The 20,947-nt window shown below is 40.2% G+C and overlaps 1 protein-coding gene across 3 annotated transcripts; it reads right to left on the reverse strand.

Moving 5' to 3' along the window:
* Positions 1 to 1,437: 1,437 nt before the first annotated feature.
* On the reverse strand, positions 1,438 to 16,093 carry LOC111857437 (E3 ubiquitin-protein ligase RNF166-like). Of its 3 annotated transcripts, none has more exons than XR_011982159.1 (6): positions 15,534 to 16,092; positions 6,108 to 6,264; positions 5,735 to 5,847; positions 5,112 to 5,226; positions 4,830 to 4,959; positions 1,438 to 4,494 (listed from the first exon to the last, which is right to left on the reverse strand). XR_011982159.1 is itself a non-coding variant. In XM_023838312.2 (6 exons), the coding sequence occupies exons 1-6, from the start codon at positions 15,710 to 15,712 to the stop codon at positions 4,429 to 4,431; spliced, it is 738 nt and encodes a 245-aa protein (XP_023694080.1). In that variant the 5' UTR covers positions 15,713 to 16,090; the 3' UTR covers positions 1,438 to 4,428. The 3 variants fall into 3 exon arrangements, 2 of the variants coding, with proteins under 2 accessions (XP_023694080.1, XP_023694081.1); XM_023838312.2 differs by having other exon boundaries at positions 4,830 to 4,937; positions 15,534 to 16,090; XM_023838313.2 differs by having other exon boundaries at positions 1,438 to 4,959; positions 15,534 to 16,093.
* Between the last annotated feature and the right edge of the window lie 4,854 nt (positions 16,094 to 20,947).

Below are 20,947 nucleotides of genomic sequence, written 5' to 3' on the forward strand. Positions count from 1 at the left end.
TGAGTGAGTTTTGGCTCCCAATACTGTAAGTGAAACTTATGCTGTTACTGGTTTGCCAGTTGCTCTGGGTAGTAGGTACACTTATAGAAACACACACACATACTGCATTATACAGCTTTAATGTGCCTATGGAGTGTGGACTGTATTTCACACCGATCTCCCAGATGGAGCTGAGATCTTCACCCACTCAGTTGAGGCACCACCATTAAGAAAACACTATTTCAGGACCTGCCTGACAGGCTTGGCATTGTGGCCAACTGAATGGTCAATGCCAATTGCAAGTATTATTAGAGAATTTGGTGGCATATCAATTAATGTATGAATTAACTGTTAATTAACATTGCTTAACTGATGACCTAGTTAGTGTTGTTATCATCACAGTGATTCATCATTAATTGATGGTGAATAACAGGAATTCATGGTAAATATTGTATTAATTCATGCATTAAATCATCAAGTGTACTTGAGTATGATTTTTACCCTTATTATAAAGTGTGACCTTTTTTCTTTTTGTGGTAGTAAGTGGCTACTTAAGTCACTGACCCGCTAAGGGAGGAAAACCTGATTGTAGAGTTTGGTACAGAAGTAGACGTGCCATTTGTTTGAGGGTGTTCCAAGTTCAAGGCGAGTATGTTTATATAAAAAGCAGGCTGCTATTTTTATCAGAATCGGAAATGCTATCTCTCTGAGGAGACAGCTAGCCTAAGAAAGGGTGAAACTCCACAGTCATAAAAGCAAACATCATGCAAAGCATTGCGTTTTCTCTGTAAAAGCAATCCAGTGGAGCAGTTTATTCATCTGAATCTGTATTGCAGTTAGTCCAGAAGCCTGATGTCATTGTGACCTTAGATTTGCCAGAAAGTGAAAGACAGCAAGTCTCTCCCTGTCTTGCCACTGTGCCATTTAGTTCCCTTCTTTCCATTAAAGGGGCTTTTCCATTCTTTCACCAGTTTGACATAGTGATGAGATTTTTATCCTTCCCTGTAACAGTGGATATTTTAAAACAAAAATTATTGAATTAGCTACTCTGTGGCGTCATTGACTTTAAAGTTTTATTGGAATGTTTCCATTAGCTCAGAAACTCAGCCAATCTTTGAACTTCATTCCATGTACTTCACAATCACTTGTTCAAGGACCCAATGATGAAATCTCTCTGCCAACCCTGGGATTTGAACTGGCAACCATCTGACAACAAGAACAGAACCTGAACACACCAAGCCAGACACCACCCCCATGACTAGAGATTCAGAGAGGTTCAGTTGAAGCAGTTTACGTGAACAGATGTTTCTTTTTTTTAATTTATTTTTTATGTGAATACCGACAGACCTGGCTCGGAAGTAAACCACACTAAAGGAGTGAATTCTGTTTTGTAGAACAGTGAGAGATCCATAGCTTCACCAAACACAATAATATCTGATCCAGAAAATGACTGACGAGTGAAGCGGTGAAGACCAGTGTTTATTAAGGAAACTGCTACAAATACAGAGTAAAGTTCTTATTAAACCTGAAATAGTATAATAACTTCTAAATGCACATGACCATCATCATTAGTTATTTGTAAATGCATAAATCACATTGATCCCCAAGCTGGGAACTGTAGCCAGTGAATGGTAAATATCTTTCCGCTCATGTGTGTGTCAAAAGGAGGCTTCCTGACTTGCCATGTGCATCGTGGTCCATCGTCATCAAAGGAAGCTTTGATGGTGGAGTTCCAGCCACACCGGGCAGGATGGGTGATGGCAGTGCGATGCCGAGGATTCAGAGCAGAGTGTTGCTGTGGATATGCGGCCACTTATGCTCATTCTTCCACTGCTTTAGAAGACCCAGGTCTTCATCATCAGGTGACCGCATACCAAAACAGGAAGCACACTGGCCAGGTAGTCTTCAGTTTTGCATTTTTTTGAAGGCCACCTTGCAACTCTGACCAGAATATGCGGTTAAAACATGGACGGTTGGGTGGATGTTTCGTACTCTCTTTCTACTACTCCTTGATTATTTTTTCTGCAAAATATTTCACTCACAAACTCCTGCTTGTTACTTTTGCATGCAGCGATTTTTAATGATACAGTTGGATCGCATGAAAATATTTCTTCCATTATTTTTGCATCTGAATGGAATATTAGTTGCAGACACAGCTTTGGCTTGCAAACATTTACAGTACAGATAGTGCACCTTGCTGGTGATTCATCTTGGGATTATTAATCAAGACTAAAAGTAAAAAAAGAATGGAAAACAACACCAACAACGCTGGAGAGAGAAAAATCTCTGCTTTGCTCTGCTCTGCTTTTTTCTGTCAAGCATTTTCACTTTAAAAAAGAAAGATGGCTTAGAAATATTTACAAAATGGGATTATCTGAAGTAGTCAAATATAGAACCTAAAGTGAAGGAAGAGGTCTTACAGTGTTTAACATCTATTAACAGAGTTTGTTAGCCTAGATTTTAACCACTGTCCGAATACTTATTGCCTCTAATAGTAAAAGTAATAACACCACTCGTAACAGTTTAAATATCCATCCATCCATTTTCCAACCGGTTATTCTGGTCAGGGTCCTGGGGACAGTTAACATTGATATGCTCATTGTAATCCAAGGAAACGGTCTTATAATTTCAAAAAAGCTTAGTAGTTTATATATGTAATTTTCTTTATAACCTTTATAATGCTTTAGGCTTGCAACTTTTTGAAATCATGCTGACAATAATCATTAATCACTCCAACACCATGTGCACTCTCTTTTTAGTGCTTTTAAGATGTTGGGGAATTTCTGCAAATACAAATGGCATCTTTGAAAGGACACCCTCCCCCATTATAGAACACTCTTAAACTACAGTACAGTACATTAAATATAGGCCTATGCCCCCTCTTCTTGTACAGTAATATAACCCTAACAACCACTTAACACACATTTGTATTGTTTTAAAAGAAGCTGAAATGTCCAAAAGCTAGAAAATGTTTCTTAAAATAGTATTATGAAATCATTTAAACTTAAGTGCCATACAATGAGGGTTAGCAGGTAATCTCACTAGCAAGTCGAAAGCTCGCAGGTATTCGCTGGCCACTGCCATTCCAACAAGGATTTGCTGTACTGCCAACTGCCCACATTCTTTATCTGTAGGACTGAAAACTACAGGGAAAATAATATGCAGAACACTGAGGCACAAAAACAAAGATCAGAGACACGCACGTGCCTTGCAGGACTGAACACCAGGTCACATGTGCGTGATAAAAGCGTCGAGTCATCTTGAGTCATCTCTTGACCGGTGGTGTAACTGAGGTCCTGCTTCATTCGTTTTGCCTGCATAGCTATAGTGCTCTACTAAGAAGCATCTCTTCTATCACAAAACAGCAGCACATTTATTAAACTTTAAAAGTATTACCAGATATTTTTTAAAAATCACAACTGTAAATGACTTACCTAAAAATGCTATGTAATGGCCTGAAATTTGTACTGTGTATAGAGATAGATATCTCTCCTCCTGCCCAACTACAGAGAGAAATTTGCATACAAGCTTGTAAGAGTTCTGTACATCTGGGTATTACACATGCAGAAAGCTTTATGTTATTAATCCCACTCGGTGAAATCCATGGAGCTCAGGACAATATCACTGACAGAATAAGGATGCTCGTGGTGTCTGCTGTCTGTGCACACACTATACAAATCAGGTCTGAAACAGTCTCAATCATCCTCACCTACCAAGAACAGGGCACTATGTCAATGGACACCAAAAAAATATAAGCAAATGAACCAACAAACCTCTAGCAGTCAGACATGTGGCTCACTTTCATGCTAAGTGCAGCAAGTGAAACTGAATTTTGTTTTTCAAAAATATATACTTTTTATATGCTTCATAAAAAAATACTATTGTAGCAATTTAATCAGGTAACAGCAGTATGAAGAATAAATGTATTTCTATTCCGTTTAAGTTCAAAATAATACAACAATTTAATTATGTAGAAAAATGTTAATGTTTGGAAGTATTCAAGGACCCTAATAAAAAAGGTAGAGTTTGTACTGGGGACGGTCATTGCATAACCATGATGTCAGTGGTGACTGATGTTGCCTTATCTGTGCTCAATTTGTACAGTACTGTTTACCTCAGTACAGACCAAACTCACACGCACACACACTACTCTGTTTGTATAGGAGCTGTAACAGCAATTTGGTCCCTTCTTCAACACAAAGAAGTGAAAACAAAGCGACCAAACATGAACTGCATGATGTGGTTTTCCCAAATTAAATACCAGCACTTAAAGAGTATTGTCATCTGAACCCAAATCCCGCCTTTTCATGTACTGCAGTGTTTATGTTTCAGACCCGTTTCAGCGATGGATAGCTGCTCCCCCTAGTGGGCATATGGAGGAGTTGGCGCTGCAGCTGGGCTGAGCAGCAGAGTGTGGAATAACTGCAACCAGAACAAGGAAGAGGGGGTTCAGTTCTCTGAAAGCGAGAGAGCAAGAGCAGCTTGCAGGGCCTCCTCTTCATCAATGCTGTAATCCTGCAAAAGGGAAACAGCATAGCTGGTCAGATGGCTGATTTTATTCTGTCTCAGGAGCAACCAAGGTGAATCAAAATGGAGTTTTGCTGATGTGATGACATGATCTCCATCGAAGTCCATTTGAAAAAGTTGTGAAAACAGACAATTGAATCAGACTGATGTTCAACACATAAGGCTGACTCATTTAGCACCTGGTGACTGTAAAGAAATTATTGTATACTGTCCCAAAGAGGTGAATTTAAAATCCTGGGGCGGCAGTACATACTTGGTTCTGTAAAGAGTTATAGTGTTATAACAACAGTCATTAGTTAATTTCTTTGTTAGAAACTCCTCACCACAAACGTGTCGTAGGAGAACTTGTGTCGATGCAGGAGGTGCTGCAGGAAGTTGGAGCTCTTGTAGCTAGGGTCACCCCAGGGCATGGCAGAACACACTGGGCAAACCTGGCACAGGGACGGAGCACCACTTATTAAAGAGAAAAAAAAAAAAACAGTGTCACCACTGTACAGGAGCTCATGTATAAATACATGATGTTTCTCCCCGTCTCCTTCTGCTAAATCTGCTTCAGAGACATCCTGTGCCCTACTAATGGCATACCAGCCGGCTGGCAGACTCACCACTCTGTTAGGGTCATTGCGGTGATTCTCCATGCAGTGTTTCACCAGCTCCTGCTGGTCCAAGTTGCGGGCTCCACAGTACGGGCACACGAAAGTGGAGCGGTTTGGAATATTGCTATGGGTCAGAACCATGATGTTAACCACACATGATGTTGTGTTCACCACACATGACAGATATCTCATCTTGATGAGACACGCAAAAAGCCTAGTAAATTCTAGTTGAAAAACATACCACCAGATGGTGCCATACTCCCAGAATGCAATAGCAAATTCTATTCTTCCTCAAACAGAGCACATTAATGACCAACAGGGCTTTCTTCATTTTTTTTTCTTTCTCCAACATTTAAATCACATGCCTTTGGACACTAGCGACAACAATCAGTCAGAAAGTTTGCCTGAAGATATACCACCTTTACCTACTTTTAACGGATGTTTACAATGAGTCTTGTATTAGGAAATAAAAAAGACTTTGGACTCTTTAAAAGCTGTAAGAATGAGGTTAAAAAAAACAGAAAAAGCTACACTGTGGAGTCACTGCAACTATTAGGGAGATAGCAATCACAGATTCCCCATGAGGGTTTCGTCCTGTAATGGTGTGTGCCCAAGGCAAATGACGTGCTTACCTGGGAATAGGTTGTGAGGTGGGCACGACTGGCACAAACTTTGGACAGTTTGCCATCTGTTCCTGAACTTTAGCGCAGGACGAGATGTGAGAGCGCATTTTCACCAGGGTGACCTGCAAGCAGACTACGATGTTCAAACATGGTGTCTCAAAGGCAGAGTAAAACAGCTGAGAACAACAGTCATTTCACACCAAGTCTGATCTTTCACAGCAGTACTGGTTGGAAAATGGTATGAGAGACTGGCATGCAGGAACATACAACGGTGGGTTAGGTGCCCCTGGCAGCCGAGAGGCATCACATAGAAGTGCTGCAGGGCAACAGGCTTTGCGGCCAGGCTCCATCCCACCCCCAATCCCATGTCCCAGGTCCTGACCTTTTTATTGCAGCCTCGGCATGGCGCTTTATACGAGGAGAGCTGCTTCTCCGCGGCGGAGCACCTGTCCACCTTCTTTGGGTCAAAGGGCATGCGACATAGGGGGCAGAGAGGCGAGGCCACATGCAGGCAGGGCTGTAGACACTCGCCACAGAACCTAAAGGAACAAGTCAGGGCAAGGAACACAGTGAGGAGGACCAAAAATCCACGCTCCTACCTCATCAAGCACCAAACAATGTAGCCAAAACATAGTTATCTTATACAGCCTAGTGTAGGATATATGTGCTGAGCAGGTGACACAGGAAGACACCCAGATAACCTTTGGAATTTTATAGCACAGGGGCACAGCAACCTGGGAATGTCTAACAGCTAGCATTACGGATGAAGATCCGTGAAAGCTGCAGGTAGAAGACAGCACCTGCGTCCTGGGGACTAAGAATGCCTGTTTAATTTAATGCGCTGAAGATAATCCTGTAGTCAGCGCTGCTGACACGGGCAGGGGTTCTAAAAACAGAGTTTAAAAACAGCCCATAACATGTGAAAGCCCTGTGTAAGGAAGTCAGGCATAGGGGAGGCGGGGGCAATTTATGGAAACACAAGGCATGAAGTTGCTTGCAGTCTGAATCAGTGCTTCGTGCAGCATGCTCACATATGGGGGGGGGGGGGGTACAATTTAAAGAAGTAAGACTACACATTTGCGACAAGAAATGCATTCGGCATAGGAGATGGCCTCCTCAGCGCCTGTTTGTGAGATACATCTGAAAAACCCTGTCACGGTCAATGAGAGCACGCAACAATGTTATGGTGTGAAAAGTTTGGGTTTATTTTGTAACTTCCTATCAGGCAGCAAACCCTACACACAGCACACAAGTGACACTAGAAGGGCTACTCTGAAATCGCAAACCTCACAACCCACTATATGAAGATAGCAGTTGGAGGAAAGTAGTGCCTCCATTCTGCTCTGCTTTTTACCCGCAGGACATGTAAACGAGGTTAAAGAAGACAGGTGAAGCTGCACACATTCCTTTAAAAATATATCTAGTAGCTTTGCCTCTTTATAACCAGGGCTGCAGCTATCAAAAATTTTCATATTTGACTATTTGCTGACTTTTTTTTTTTTTAACACAACATTACCAGTTTTTTGAAAATGGTCCCAAACTTTGGATATTTTCTGTCACTCTTTAGCAGTGTTAGAAGGCCCATTTGGACTCATAACTGAAATCCTTTTTTGTTTTGTGTATTTGTCTGTTATGTTCCCAGTGCTAGAGTATCCATTTCGCATTATTAACCAATTGTTCAAATGTGGATTTTTATATACTTTATATTTGAATTTCTCTAATATCATGAATATTTGTTGCTGCATGAGCAAGTTCTTTCTATTTCTCCAGTCACTGTAGTTTTTTAAATAAGAATTGTTTTAGAAGAATAAGAACCCTTTAAGAACAAAACTGCTCCACCAATTAATACACCTTGCAAGGCTACAGCCCAACGAATGCAGACAAGCACAGCTGTTTCTGATATTACAGTGAATATGGTTCAATGAGGCCAAGCCGAAATCTTTTATAAATACAGCAGAACCTTGGAACTCAAACACCTCTTAACCAACTCAGACATTTAACGGATCTGTTGAATTTATTTTTTATTTGTACCTCGATTTAAATCTTGGAACTCAACCGCTCCTGCTACAACTTGTATGGGTTAAGACGAGATCAACTCTACCAATTCGGACCTCGAACAGGCCGGTCGAGAAAAATCTAACCAAACAACTTGACTGAAAACGTGGAAAACAACAAAACAAAACAGACCTGCTAAAACTTAGATCAAGACACATGTCTGATCAAGACACATGTCTGATGGGCAAACACAAAAGCAAACGGACCTACTGGGATGCTGATGCCTATGAATGGCTCATAGTCCACAGTACCTCACGACTCAGCTCGACGTGTGAAAGCTCAACGTGATTTTTTTTTTTGTGCTTTATAGTACATTTAGTGATACTGTAATCATGGCCCCTAAGAAAGTTTGCAGTGATCAGTGATAATTTCGTTGACGAAATATTTTCGTTATAATTTTCGTCAACGACAAATTTTCACTGACGAAAACGAGACGATAACTAAATAAAAATTAAGTGATGATGACGAAAACTATAATAAAAATATATTGACATTTTCGTTAACTAATAAAAACGAGACGAAAATGTGAGTGAGGGACGTTTTTGGAAATGATCCAATCAGAATTAATCTTGGTGCGTGGCGCGGTGAGACGCACACGCACATTTGGAAAATTAAGATACTGATTCACCTTGCGACGCGAGATGCGACAGTACATCTTGCATACATTGGTGGGTGTCTGTCTGACTTAAACTAAAATGACATGGCAATGGCTGGGAGAAAAAGAAGAGAAGATATATGGAATAATTTCACGTTTGATGTCAAGACAAACAAGACCTTGTGTAAACCGTGTGGAGCGGAAATCGCTGGTAAAAATACAACAAATCTAAAGCGACATCTGCAAGGTAATTTTTTCAGGTCATGCAGTATTTGCAATGGCATTACTGCCAAATACAGTTTTTCTTTTAAATAATTTGGAGTTGCACTTTTGCTTTACAGAATGAAGAATGTCATATGCAAGTTCTAAACAATGCATATCTAATTTTTGGTTTTTATGGAAAGACGATATTCCACATATTTAATGAGACTTGGCTTTATTTAATTTTAAGTTAGAATATTTTGTATATTACCACGGTTTAACTAAAATACATTTAAATTAAACCCAATATATTTTAGTCAACTAAATCTACAGTAGATTTAGTCGACTAAAATCTTATGCTTTTTAGTCGACTAAAACTAGACTAAAACTAAAACAAAACAGATGACTAAAATATGACTAAAACTAAAATTGCATTTTAGTCAAAAGACTATGACTAAAACTAAATTGAAATCTGCTGTCAAAATTAACACTGGCAGTGATAACAGCAAACCAAAGAGGAAAGCAGTGAGAGTAATCGTAGAACTTAAAAAGGAAATTATAGTGAGACTTGAAGATGGTGCACATGTGTCTGCTCTCGCTTTGGAGAATGAGATTGTCATTTATTTTGTTTATTGCTTTTAGATGTGTCCTTTTTCATGTGTGCATTAGTTTTATATTGATTGTTAATGCTTTTTATTATTAGGTAGGTAGGTAGATAAGTTTAAATAGGCAAACATTTGGGGGGTCTAGAACAGATTAATTTACATTATTTCTTATGTGGAAATTCGACTTGGACCTCGACCAACTCGACCAGCCTTCTGGAACGAATTAAGTTTCTGTTCCAACATACCACTGTAATTACTACTAAGTATAACGTGATAAAAAGAAGCAATAAATGGTGAGAAAAGCTGATGGGACGCTAAAAAGAAGCAAATCGGTCAAAGCTCTAGCTTTGTCTGAACTGGTCCATGTGGTGCAGAATGAGGGCGGCGTCAACCAGCCAGCCATTAAAGGATTAACCTTCAGTTCTAGTTTGATAATTGGCCATCACACGCAACATCCGAGTCCCAAAAGCAAATCAAAACTCACTGTTGTTGCTGGGCAAAAACTAAATTGGTAGGACAGCGCTTATATTTACAATATAGCTGAGATCATTACAAGTGAGCTTCAAAATTTATACCTGGAAATTTTACTGGAGTAATTCTGACTGAAGGTCTTTATCAACGGTGCTTCAGTAGGGCTCTTCCAGGGCCTTGAACTGACAACCTTTGAAAAATGAGTCTTTTTAAAACAGTTCAACCCAGATGATCATCTGATAACATGAGGTGTGATGTTAAGTGATCACAATGCCATCTGATATCAAACAGATCAGGTTCAGACATATCCAATGGCAGCCATGGACACGACTTATTCACTGTCTAACTTCTTGACAAAAGAACACAGACTTTTACTGCCTTGAATTACTTATGGCTAACATAAAGTGTGCTTCAATATTCAATCTCATTAGCTTTCAGCTAAAGCTTCAGTGTTATCAGGTATTAGTTGCTAAGGGTGCAGAATGTTATACACAGACATGCTAAACAGCCTTTTCAATCACTCTAAAAAAAAACAGGCAGGGGAAGAAGCCTGGTTACTGAGGACTGTGGATACAAGAAGAGTCAAAAACAAGCAGAATAGACTCCAGGCGAAAGGAAAGTTTTTGTGCACGTCCTCTAAATAGGGAAAAAAAACACTGAGCAAAGGTCTGGTGGAATGAAGGAGGAGGTCAGCTGGAGAAGGCAGTAGAACATTAGTGATCTCATTCAGATCACATGACCCAGCCACCACATTCCACTTCATGCTGCATATCGAGCTCATTTTAAGCCCGAAACACCTTCCACACCTGTTAAAAATCCACTGCTTGAACTCAAATTCTTATACATCCAGGCAGACAACTTAAAAAAGGAAGAAAAAACAGGAAATAATAAATGCTTGACATTTCACTGCTACACTGGAGCTACACTGAAGTATATCTGTAGCAAGCTGTGAAGTTATAAAGAAATTCCCAACTGATAAGCTACTACAATCCAAATACACTCACCTAAAGGATTATTAGGAACACCATACTAATACGGTGTTTGACCCCCTTTCGCCTTCAGAACTGCCTTAATTCTATGTGGCATTGATTCAACAAGGTGCTGAAAGCATTCTTTAGAAATGTTGGACCATATTGATAGGATAGCATCTTGCAGTTGATGGAGATTTGTGGGATGCACATCCAGGGCACGAAGCTCCCGTTCCACCACATCCCAAAAATGCTCTATTGGGTTGAGATCTGGTGACTGTGGGGGCCATTGTAGTACAGTGAACTCATTGTCATGTTCAAGAAACCAATTTGAAATGATTCGAGCTTTGTGACATGGTGCATTATCCTGCTGGAAGTAGCCATCAGAGGATGGGTACATGGTGATCATAAAGGGATGGACATGGTCAGAAACAATGCTCAGGTAGGCCGTGGCATTTAAACGATGCCCAATTGGCACTAAGGGGCCTAAAGTGTGCCAAGAAAACATCCCCCACACCATTACACCACCACCACCAGCCTGCAGTGGTAACAAGGCATGATGGATCCATGTTCTCATTCTGTTTACGCCAAATTCTGACTCTACCATTTGAATGTCTCAATAGAAATCGAGACTCATCAGACCAGGCAACATTTTTCCAGTCTTCAACTGTCCAATTTTGGTGAGCTCGTGCAAATTGTAGCCTCTTTTTCCTATTTGTAGTGGAGATGAGTGGTACCCGGTGGAGTCTTCTGCTGTTGTAGCCCATCCGCCTCAAGGTTGTGCGTGTTGTGGCTTCACAAATGCTTTGCTGCATACCTCGGTTGTAACGAGTGGTTATTTCAGTCAAAGTTGCTCTTCTATCAGCTTGAATCAGTCGGCCCATTCTCCTCTGACCTCTAGCATCAACATGGCATTTTCGCCCACAGGACTGCCGCATACTGGATGTTTTTCCCTTTGCACACCATTCTTTGTAAACCTTAGAAATGGTTGTGCGTGAAAATCCCAGTAACTGAGCAGATTGTGAAATACTCAGACCGGCCCGTCTGGCACCAACAACCATGCCACGCTCAAAATTGCTTAAATGACCTTTCTTTCCCATTCTGACATTCAGTTTGGAGTTCAGGAGATTGTCTTGACCAGGACCACACCCCTAAATGCATTGAAGCAACTGCCATGTGATTGGTTGATTAGATAATTGCATTAATGAGAAACTGAACAGGTGTTCCTAATAATCTTTTAGGTGAGTGTACAACAATAGAACATTAACAAAATTAATGGTTTTTACATTTCTAGGGTTCTATTTTCAGCATTGCATGTATGGAGTTTGCAAATTAACTCCATTTACACAAGTTTACTTCCTCAGAGACATGGTTTGTGTACTGGGGTCATATAAGCCACTCTCAGTGTGTGACTGCATGTGACAGTCTGTCATCCTGTCCAGGGTGTCTTGCCTTCTGCACCTTGCTTCCTGAAATAGACTTAAGGCTCACTGTGAACCTGTACCAAACTGGTACTCATAATTAGGGATTACTGTAGTAAGACTTCATTAAAATTTCAATATGACAATAGCTTTACAGCTTAAATTTACTGCTAAATTCTTTGCTGTACACCAAGGGGAGACTTTTTGAAAATGCCGACTGTACATTTCGAAGGCTACCACTGCTCCCTAACCCCCCTTCCCCCCTTACCCAAATAGACTTACATCTCGCTTCATTGGAAAAATATTACTGGTTGACATACCCATCCATAATGCTGGTTTTGTTACTAAATATTTAAACATGCTATGAAGGACACAAAAATAAAATTGATTGAAAAACTGAAAATGAAGCAGGATAACATTCATGTGGTTGTTAAATGACCATTAAAATATTTTGTTTTTTGAAATGGCCTAATACTAAATTATTTTCAAAGTTGTCATGCGGAGGGTGTAGGTACAGCTAGGAGTGGAGATGGAAGCTAATGACTAATGCTTCCTCCTTATAAGGGTCTTATAAGGTTAAGATTTTATCCCTTAGTAGAAATCAAGTGTACAGCCTGAGTGGTACAAAACACTATGGAACGTATCGTTATTTGCATAACTGGCATGGAAATTACCAGGACGGAGTTTGTGTACGTGAACAAGTACACACCACATGATTCTGAGCTGGATTTGCTCAGCGAAATTCACTATATACAAATGTACCACATTTGCAGTGTTACAAAGCTTCAGTTAACATGACATGCAAATACATGCCGTTAAGAAAACAATCTGATTTCATTCATTCTTTCACTTCTTTATATCCTTAGCAATAACAAGCATTGAGGAAGTAAAAGAATTAAAAAATGACTGTTCAATGCATGAATACCTGGACAGGAAATTTGTGTGTGACAGAGTGAATGTGAAAAAATAAGGCAACAGAAAGCAGTTGTGAAACCTTACAGGAAATGGCAGATGTGCACACCAGTGTGTGCTTTTCAAGTCACTTCTCACTTCAAAAGATAGCTGCCTAACTTCTGAGCTACATCTTTACCACAGTGTGCACTCCAGTGTGCTCAAGCATTTTCTGACTTTCAAAATAGTCAAGCCAGAATGAGGCAAACCTCAAACACAGCATCGTAAGCACTAACTCTTTCACCCCACAAAGCTGCAACATCGTTTTCTTGCAAATAATCTATTCTGAAGGTAGAGAATTACAGCCAAAAGCCTGCCTTTTTGCCTTTATTACTAAACTCTATCTGCAAAAAATCCCCTATGCCCCAAAATAAACAGCAGAGACACATTCAAACTTTCTGATAACCAAACTCCTTGGTCTAACCATGTCTAATGGATACAAAAATACTCATTACTCTGTTGTGTCGAGTTCCTGCTGACATACAAATATATAGATAAACCATCTCAAAAATTCAAGAAAGATGAAACTGAATTCAGAAGTTTTCTGAAATGCACACAGCTGTGCCTGTTAAAATTATCATCTCAAATTGTCATTAGGAAACCACCATAGAGGGGTCTGAATAAAAGGCATCACTTTCTCACAGCAAGCCTTCAGTGACATCCCAGGGTCATGCAGAAAATCCCCCTGGGGCAGCAAACGTACCGGGCTGCAACTCAGTAAATAATAATAACGGGACCTTCACAACATAACATGCTCCATTTTTAAAACAGTTTTGGGGGGGTTTCATTATGATATATAACGGCGACTAGAGGAATGACGCTTATAATAATATGCCAGTGAGAGACATTAGGTGATATTTTCAGCCTAAAATCATAAAATGTCAAGTGTATGTGGTTTCTTAAATTGCCCAAATTATTTACCCTAAATATAAACGCCCTGATTAACTAGCCTACATATCTTTAATTGGTAAATCTGAGAAGAAAGACGAGTAGTCTTGATACACACAACATCTCATCTTGTCTGCACATTGTTCGGTTTTATCCCACTTTTCATCAGCAGACTAATACTTAACCTTAACGATGTCCTGCATAGTTCAAGTTTCTGGAAAAAAATCTCTTTAAACATGCACACTCACACACACACACACACACACACAGAAAAATAAATAAATAATAACCCTGCCTGCTAAGGCCACTTAAAATTAATAAACTGTTTTACATGATTCAAACTTCTAAAATATTGGTGAGTAGGGGATTTTATATTTTATATTTTTAGCGAAAAGACGAACGGCAACAGAGATATACTAAAACTAGAAAAGTTCTCAAACAGCTCGCGAAGGGTAATATATATTACTCGGTATATTGATGCCCTGCCAAGATTTTAATACCGTGGGCCCACACACAATCTGACAAACGATAAAAACCATTGTCCGAGAAGCGTCAAATTGAAAAATCCGAGGCTGACATTCAAGATTTTTCACCCACAGTTTTTGAGGTGAAAAAAACGGATTTATAAAATATAAAAAAAATCGAGGCGGCACCAAAAAATTGAGGCGGGCGGCCATGTAAAACAATTTATTAATTTTAAGTGGCCTAATAATCAACCCATCGACGACGACAGAAAATGCCCCGTCCCGATACGTCACATGTTCCCGGGTGCTGAGCTATAGCCTACTTAAAATCATTGTCCCTTTTTTATTTCACATTTTACACATATTCTTATATTGACTCCAAAGGAAAATCCTTGTTGAAAACCGACCCCGGTTGCCGTCGATTTTTGGACAGTGACGTGCAATCGGACTACACTATTTGACTTGAGACGGAGCAACACGCATTATGCCGAAAAAGGCATCCCTGCCGTAGAATGCATGCCGGTGTTCTGAGGAGTTGAGCTTTTAGGGTTTTAGGTTTTTTTTTTGGGGGGGGGGGGGTTAGGGTTAGGGTCTTAGGGGTGTTTTGGGGGTTAGGGTTTTAGGGTTTTTTGGTGGGTTAGGGCTTTAGGGGTTTTTTTGGGATTAGGGTTAGGGCTATCGATTAGCACTACAGTAGCCTAACTCGACAAATTAGCTCAACTCGTTTCAGATCAGCGACCAATCGGTCATTTACAGACAGGCATGCATTCTACGGCAGGGATGCCTTTTTCGGCATAACACCGGCCGGCTTTCCCATCGATGATCCCGAGGTTGTCGGAACACCGGAGCACAGTAAACAGCACCGTACTGCAAGCACCTTAACGAGAAACGCACATCGCTGCGTTACATTTCCCCGGTTTTGCATGATTTCGCCAAGCCTTTCGTGGCCTTTTTTAGGATGACGGCTCTCATTCCCACAATTAAAAATTAAAATCTACAGTACAGAACCCTGTTCCTAGCCGGTGCACAGTAATATGGGACACCTGATCGTGACTCGATGAGTTACAGTAACAATAACTACTGCAAAAAATTATTGTAAAAGTCTTTTATTACGACAGAAATGAATCAAAATTGCAGTGGCTGATTAATGATAGTATTGTTTCGGAACCAAATCGATCCGAACACTCACGTGTGAGCGCAGGCGGCGATGCTGACAGGTTTGTGGTAAACCTCCAAACATATCGGGCATGAGAACTGGGCTTCGATGCTCTCGACAGAGGCAGCGGCCGCTGACCCGCTCTGCTGAGCGTCTTGCTGATGATGTTGCCTGAGCTGGGCAGCTGAGACAAAACTGCGGAACATCGCCATTGCGGACACTCCAGAGTCGCCGTTCGTTGTGACCGCTTAGCGATCTAGCCCTGGTTTTGCTTCACCGACTTAAAAGGTGTAGCATCTGTACAGTTTAGAATAGACGCCGATGCAAGAGAAAACATTGACCGTAGAGCACAAACGCTGCCTCCGTGTCGAAGATGACATACCGTGCACGAAGGAAGTAAACATTGCAAGACAGCTAAAACAATGTACTTTAAAGTCCCTTTCAGCTGGGGGTATTTCTGGATACTGTAGTTCACTTATGGTATCTCTTGTACGAAATATATATATAATTGAACTACAATCCCCAAAACCATCGGTCAAGTGTATATGCGCGATCGCTGTCTGGTTTTGTGCCCAAAAATAAGCTTCAGAAGGAGGATCACAAACGCGGGTTAACTGTGCATCTAACGGACGCTATTCTAGAGTCCTTTAGTGATATCTGGGCAGCTGGTGTGCAGCTTTGACGTGATAGGACAATTAGGCCTTCTGAAACCTTATAGGCTTTTGGCAGATAGTGTATTGTGAAAACAAGCAGATTAAAGTTAATTTAGCTAAGCAGTCTATTGTGTTTGGTCGATAAATAGATTATTTAAGTACAAAACACGCAATGCCTATAGTGCCTTTTAATCACATTCTTTATTACTGAAATGACATCAGACGAAAACCCCTTGTCTGATATAAACAATCTAAAACATAAATTTCTGGAGCTATGTTGGCCTTGAGAGATTATCCAGTAAATCGTCAACTGTTTTATCCATGAAAATACTACTTTTTTTGTACCTGTATCATTACAGTTTATCGGGTGACGTCTTTCTTTAGCACCAGTAATAAATAGCAGTAAAGTATCAGTATGTTAAACTTGAATAAGTTTCATTGTTAATCACTTACATCAATGTCGCTGCTTGTTAGCGAGTAGCAACGTTCAACAGAAAGAAGCGGCCAGATAATTTCATTGTCAGAGATTGTGAGTATAGGTGTCAAAAACTGTTAATTGCTTAACTTTACTTAGGTTTCCGTAAGTGAAAGGAAAGTGACGTTGTTGGCTATTTTAAAACTAATTTAGACTAACATAATGCTGCTGTCATAATTAGTTATTGTGATCAAAAACTTAATGGTAAGTGTCCCTGTTTTAGCTGTTTAGATTATTTGTTTTGTTGTTGTCGTTTTCTTCAGGGTGGAGCCTTCTAGATTAATGAGATAATAAAATTAAAGAAGCCTGTTTAGGTTTGTTGAAAAATTTTCAGCCCTCTATATGCGCTAATTCCTTCCTACAACCCTGGGGGCTAAGCCCCGCTTGTCTTTCAATCCTAGTGACGTCCCTGATCTGAACGTCTCTGATCCTACATGGTCTGTGATAGATCAGCCCATTGCTCTATACCTTTTAATGGTTTAAGATTTTGAAGACTGACCATGGCAAGCATTAAAATAAAAATTCAACTTTATTTTAAAGCTTAGCTATATGTGTGTGGATGTGGATTAGGCTTTGTGGATTATTACTTTGTGGGGACCATTTTTCAGGTCCCCACAAAGATCTGTGAAATAATCGAAAAAGTAAAAATGCCAAAAGTCTTGTATTTGGGTTGGTTACTTATGGTTATAGTTAGGAATGGGTAGAGGTTAAGGGTGTCGTGACTGGGATTATGGTTTTAACCATGGAAATGAATGGATGGTCCCCATTTAGATAGGAAGACCAACTTGTGTGTGTATGTCTGTGTATGTGTCACCCAACTTAATAATGTAACATACTTCAAACACCTACCATGTGATTCACTTAAATTCTTTATATGGAATGGGATTTTTTTTCGAACTCATGAGAGTCATTCAGCGACTTGCAGGAGGATAAGCACTTAGGTGAGGAAAATTGTTTAGAGACCAATATGAGCTAACAGTTGTATATCAGGTTGTTGCATGACTGGATTTCTTACTCTATTTCTCTGCAAAGAAATCAAATGAAGGAAGAGTATTGATTGAAAGATGCAGTTTTCTTAAAACTCACATGTGCTTGCTCTACTGTTTTTCTAACTGGAGATGATACTCGACCTTGAATCATAACTGTGAATGTCAGTTCAGAGGTACTTTTCTTCACAGTCATATCTTTCTTTACACTCCCACTAATCCACATTGACAGTGTATCATGGCGAGATACTAACTCTAATGCATGAAAAACAGACAAGTTCTCATTTAGACAGAACAGCATGTGGGACAGCAGAGAGATGATGGATTTTGAATAACTCTCCCAGAGTCATGTAAAAACAACTATGCAGTGCGTGTTTTATTGCCTCATTTACGAGAGTCCATCAATACAGTTAAACCAAGACATCCCCTGGTACAAGCTTCAAATACAAAGATACTTGCTCTTCAACAGTGATGGTCCTGTAAATATTATTCTGTCATTTAATAGCAAATGCTCATTCAAACCAAAATGCTGGCATAGGGACTTGATGTGTTCTGAGAATGAGGAATAGTGGCATAATGTTATAAAATAAACTAGGCTCCGAAACCTACACTAGTGGCCAAAATTGTGGAGGGATGCATGTACTGGTGTGACGTGGTCACGCCTCTTAGTGCCTGTTAAGAGACATGCTACAGTGTTGTGTACCAGCTGTAGGCGGGAGAGGGAAGCTTGACTGACTGGGTGTTAATCGAGTCAAGATGAAATAAACTAGGGGACCTAGGCTAATGTGGAAGGAATCATTGGTCCCACTGGGCTGAAAAATGAGGACCTTGGTTTTACTCTCACTGAAGCTTAAAAAATTAAAGCCATCCAGGCTTTGATGTCCTCCAGGCAGTCCAACAACAGTTTTAAAAAGTTGTTATCTTTCCATTTCAGATGCAAGTAGATTTGGGTGTCGTCTGCGTAACAATGAAAAGAAATGCCATATTTTTAAAAAATAGATCCTAGGGGAAGCATGTACAGAGAAATAAAGGAGAGGCCCCAGGATAGATCCTTGGGGGACTCCACAGTGGAGGGGTGCTGAGGAGGATATACAGTCACCTAAACTGACAGAAGAACTTGTATCAGACAGGTAAGATTTAAACCACTGCAACGCCATGCCTTTAATGCCCACACAATGCTCCAGACAGAAGATGAGTATGTTGTGATCAACAGTATCAAATGCTGCTGTAAGATCTAAAAGAATCAAGGTGGCATGATCACAGGAATCAGTGGATAGAAGGTCATTAAAAACTTTTAAGAGCGCTGACTCAGTGCTATGAAGGGCTTTAAAGCCTGACTGAAAAGGTTCAAGAATAGTGTGCCTATCCAGGTAAGATTGCTATTGTAAAAGAACAATTTTTTCAAGAAGTTTGGACAGAAATGGGAGCTTGGAAATTGGTCTGAAATTTGAGAAAACTGAGGTATCCAAATTAGATTTTTTTTTTAATCAGAGGTTGCACAATAGTACGTTTAAATTGCTCTGGAACAAAACCTGCGGCCAAACTACTATTCATAATTGCTTGGATGCTTGGTCCAATAGTCTCTAAAGGCTTTATAAAGAGACGTGGCGGAACTGCATCTTTGGGGATGGTTGATAATTTTATACACCGAATGATTTCCTCAAGAAGAGACACAGGCATACCAGCTAAAGGAGGCTGAGCAGGAAACAGAAGTCGATGGGTCATAGGAAGGGGATACAGTAAGCGCTCTAATGTTAGCAATCTTATCGACAAAAAATTGCAGAAACTTGTCACAGGTGTCATGGGAAGCCTCTAAACAGTGGGCCTGTGTGGGATTAAGAGCAGCGTTAATGAAGCGTAGTACACGGAAGCAGACACAGTAACAACCATCCGAGAACATTATACATAGAAATGTATTCTTCACATCTTCTAAAATGTTCTAATCTGCTACATAATTCAAAATATATACCATTCTATAATCGCTTATCTTGGTCACAGTTGTGGGGGGGCCTGGAGCCTATTAGGTACCTATTAGGTAGCATGGGGCATAAGGCAGGGGTACATCCTAGATGGGATGCCTGTCCATTGCAGGGCTCAAAATCTAATCTATATTGATGACTATGTTGATGAGTGATTTAGAGATACCATTTCCCCTAACTGTATGTTTTTGGACTGTGGGAGGAAACCAGAGTACCTTGCTGGGGGAACACGCCGACTGTATAAACACAGAGAGCAGAGGCAGGATGCAAACGCCGAACCCAGGTGGTGTGAGGCAACAGCACAACCACTAGGCCACCATTCCCTAAGATAAATAATGTAATTTTGTGATATATTATGTATTAAATGTAATTATAGAATAGCCTTAGTCATGACTGGGTTATTACTCATAAGTGATAGTGCCAACTAGTGACCCATTTCACCTCTAAAATCTAAAAACAGGACATTTTAGAATAGGCTGCTTCATCAGCTTTATTGGGGAATGTTCTAGAACATTCTTAAAATATAGTACTTGTTATTTTAGGCCCTAAGATTTTTTTCTTTTTCTTTTTTTCTTTTCTGATAACACAGGAACAATTCACAATGTTTTAATGTCCAGCAATGACAAATGAAGCCTATCTTACATTCACTTCCTACTAAGGTTCATGAGGAATTGTCGTTCCACACATTCATTTGCATTAATGCTTGTCCAGCGCAGGATTACACTGATACTAGAGCTTATTCTGCTAAGAATAGGGCACGAGGCAGAGGACACTCTCTGTGGTATGCCAGCTTGAGGAATTGTGTATCATGTTAATGGATCTGAGTCCTCAGCGGAACCACATGCAAAAATAAGCAAGACAAGAAGAAATAAAAACCAAGCTTGTGCAGCATGGGAAGTGGGATGAGTTTGCTAGGTGAAAGAGAAAACTTAGGGATGGAAACATTAAAGTGATCAACAAGACCAGGAGCAGGTGGAATTAATCAGTGCAATACATTCAGTCACCTAAGTCCTTCCCCCTGAACGACCATGCCTGCCAATAGGTGACTCTTCCTATTGGCAGGCCTTTTTCCTAGGGATTGCATGGTGAGAGCCTAACCAGTCATTCATCCAGATAAATATATATGTTAAAAATTTTGATAACGCTTTTCATAACGGTGCTCTTCATAAGGCTACATTACACCTACATAAGCCCTTCACGACAGCCGACATATCTTGACAAAACTTTTATAAAGGTTTGTTCCAACTTTTATAGCTGTCATAAATGCTGACATTGGCGAATGCAGTGTCAAGTTGACATGTCACCCTATGTCGACTGTCATCGGTTTATGCTGACATTAAGTCGTGTTGTGACA

The sequence above is a fragment of the Paramormyrops kingsleyae genome, chromosome 13 (assembly GCF_048594095.1).
Source record: "Paramormyrops kingsleyae isolate MSU_618 chromosome 13, PKINGS_0.4, whole genome shotgun sequence".
NCBI classification, from domain to species: Eukaryota; Metazoa; Chordata; class Actinopteri; order Osteoglossiformes; family Mormyridae; genus Paramormyrops; species Paramormyrops kingsleyae.

What these genes read in the sequence shown, in the direction of transcription:
- LOC111857437 (XM_023838312.2), bottom strand. Translation starts at nt 15,712, where the DNA reads ATGGCGATGTTCCGCAGTTTTGTCTCAGCTGCCCAGCTCAGGCAACAT. An exon ending in GCCGAGGCTGCAATAAAAAG is followed by an intron (nt 5,848 to 6,107) that starts GTCAGGACCTGG and finishes GTCTGCTTGCAG; the next exon opens with GTCACCCTGGTGAAAATGCG. An exon ending in GCAATGACCCTAACAGAGTG is followed by an intron (nt 4,938 to 5,111) that starts GTGAGTCTGCCA and finishes TCCCTGTGCCAG; the next exon opens with GTTTGCCCAGTGTGTTCTGC.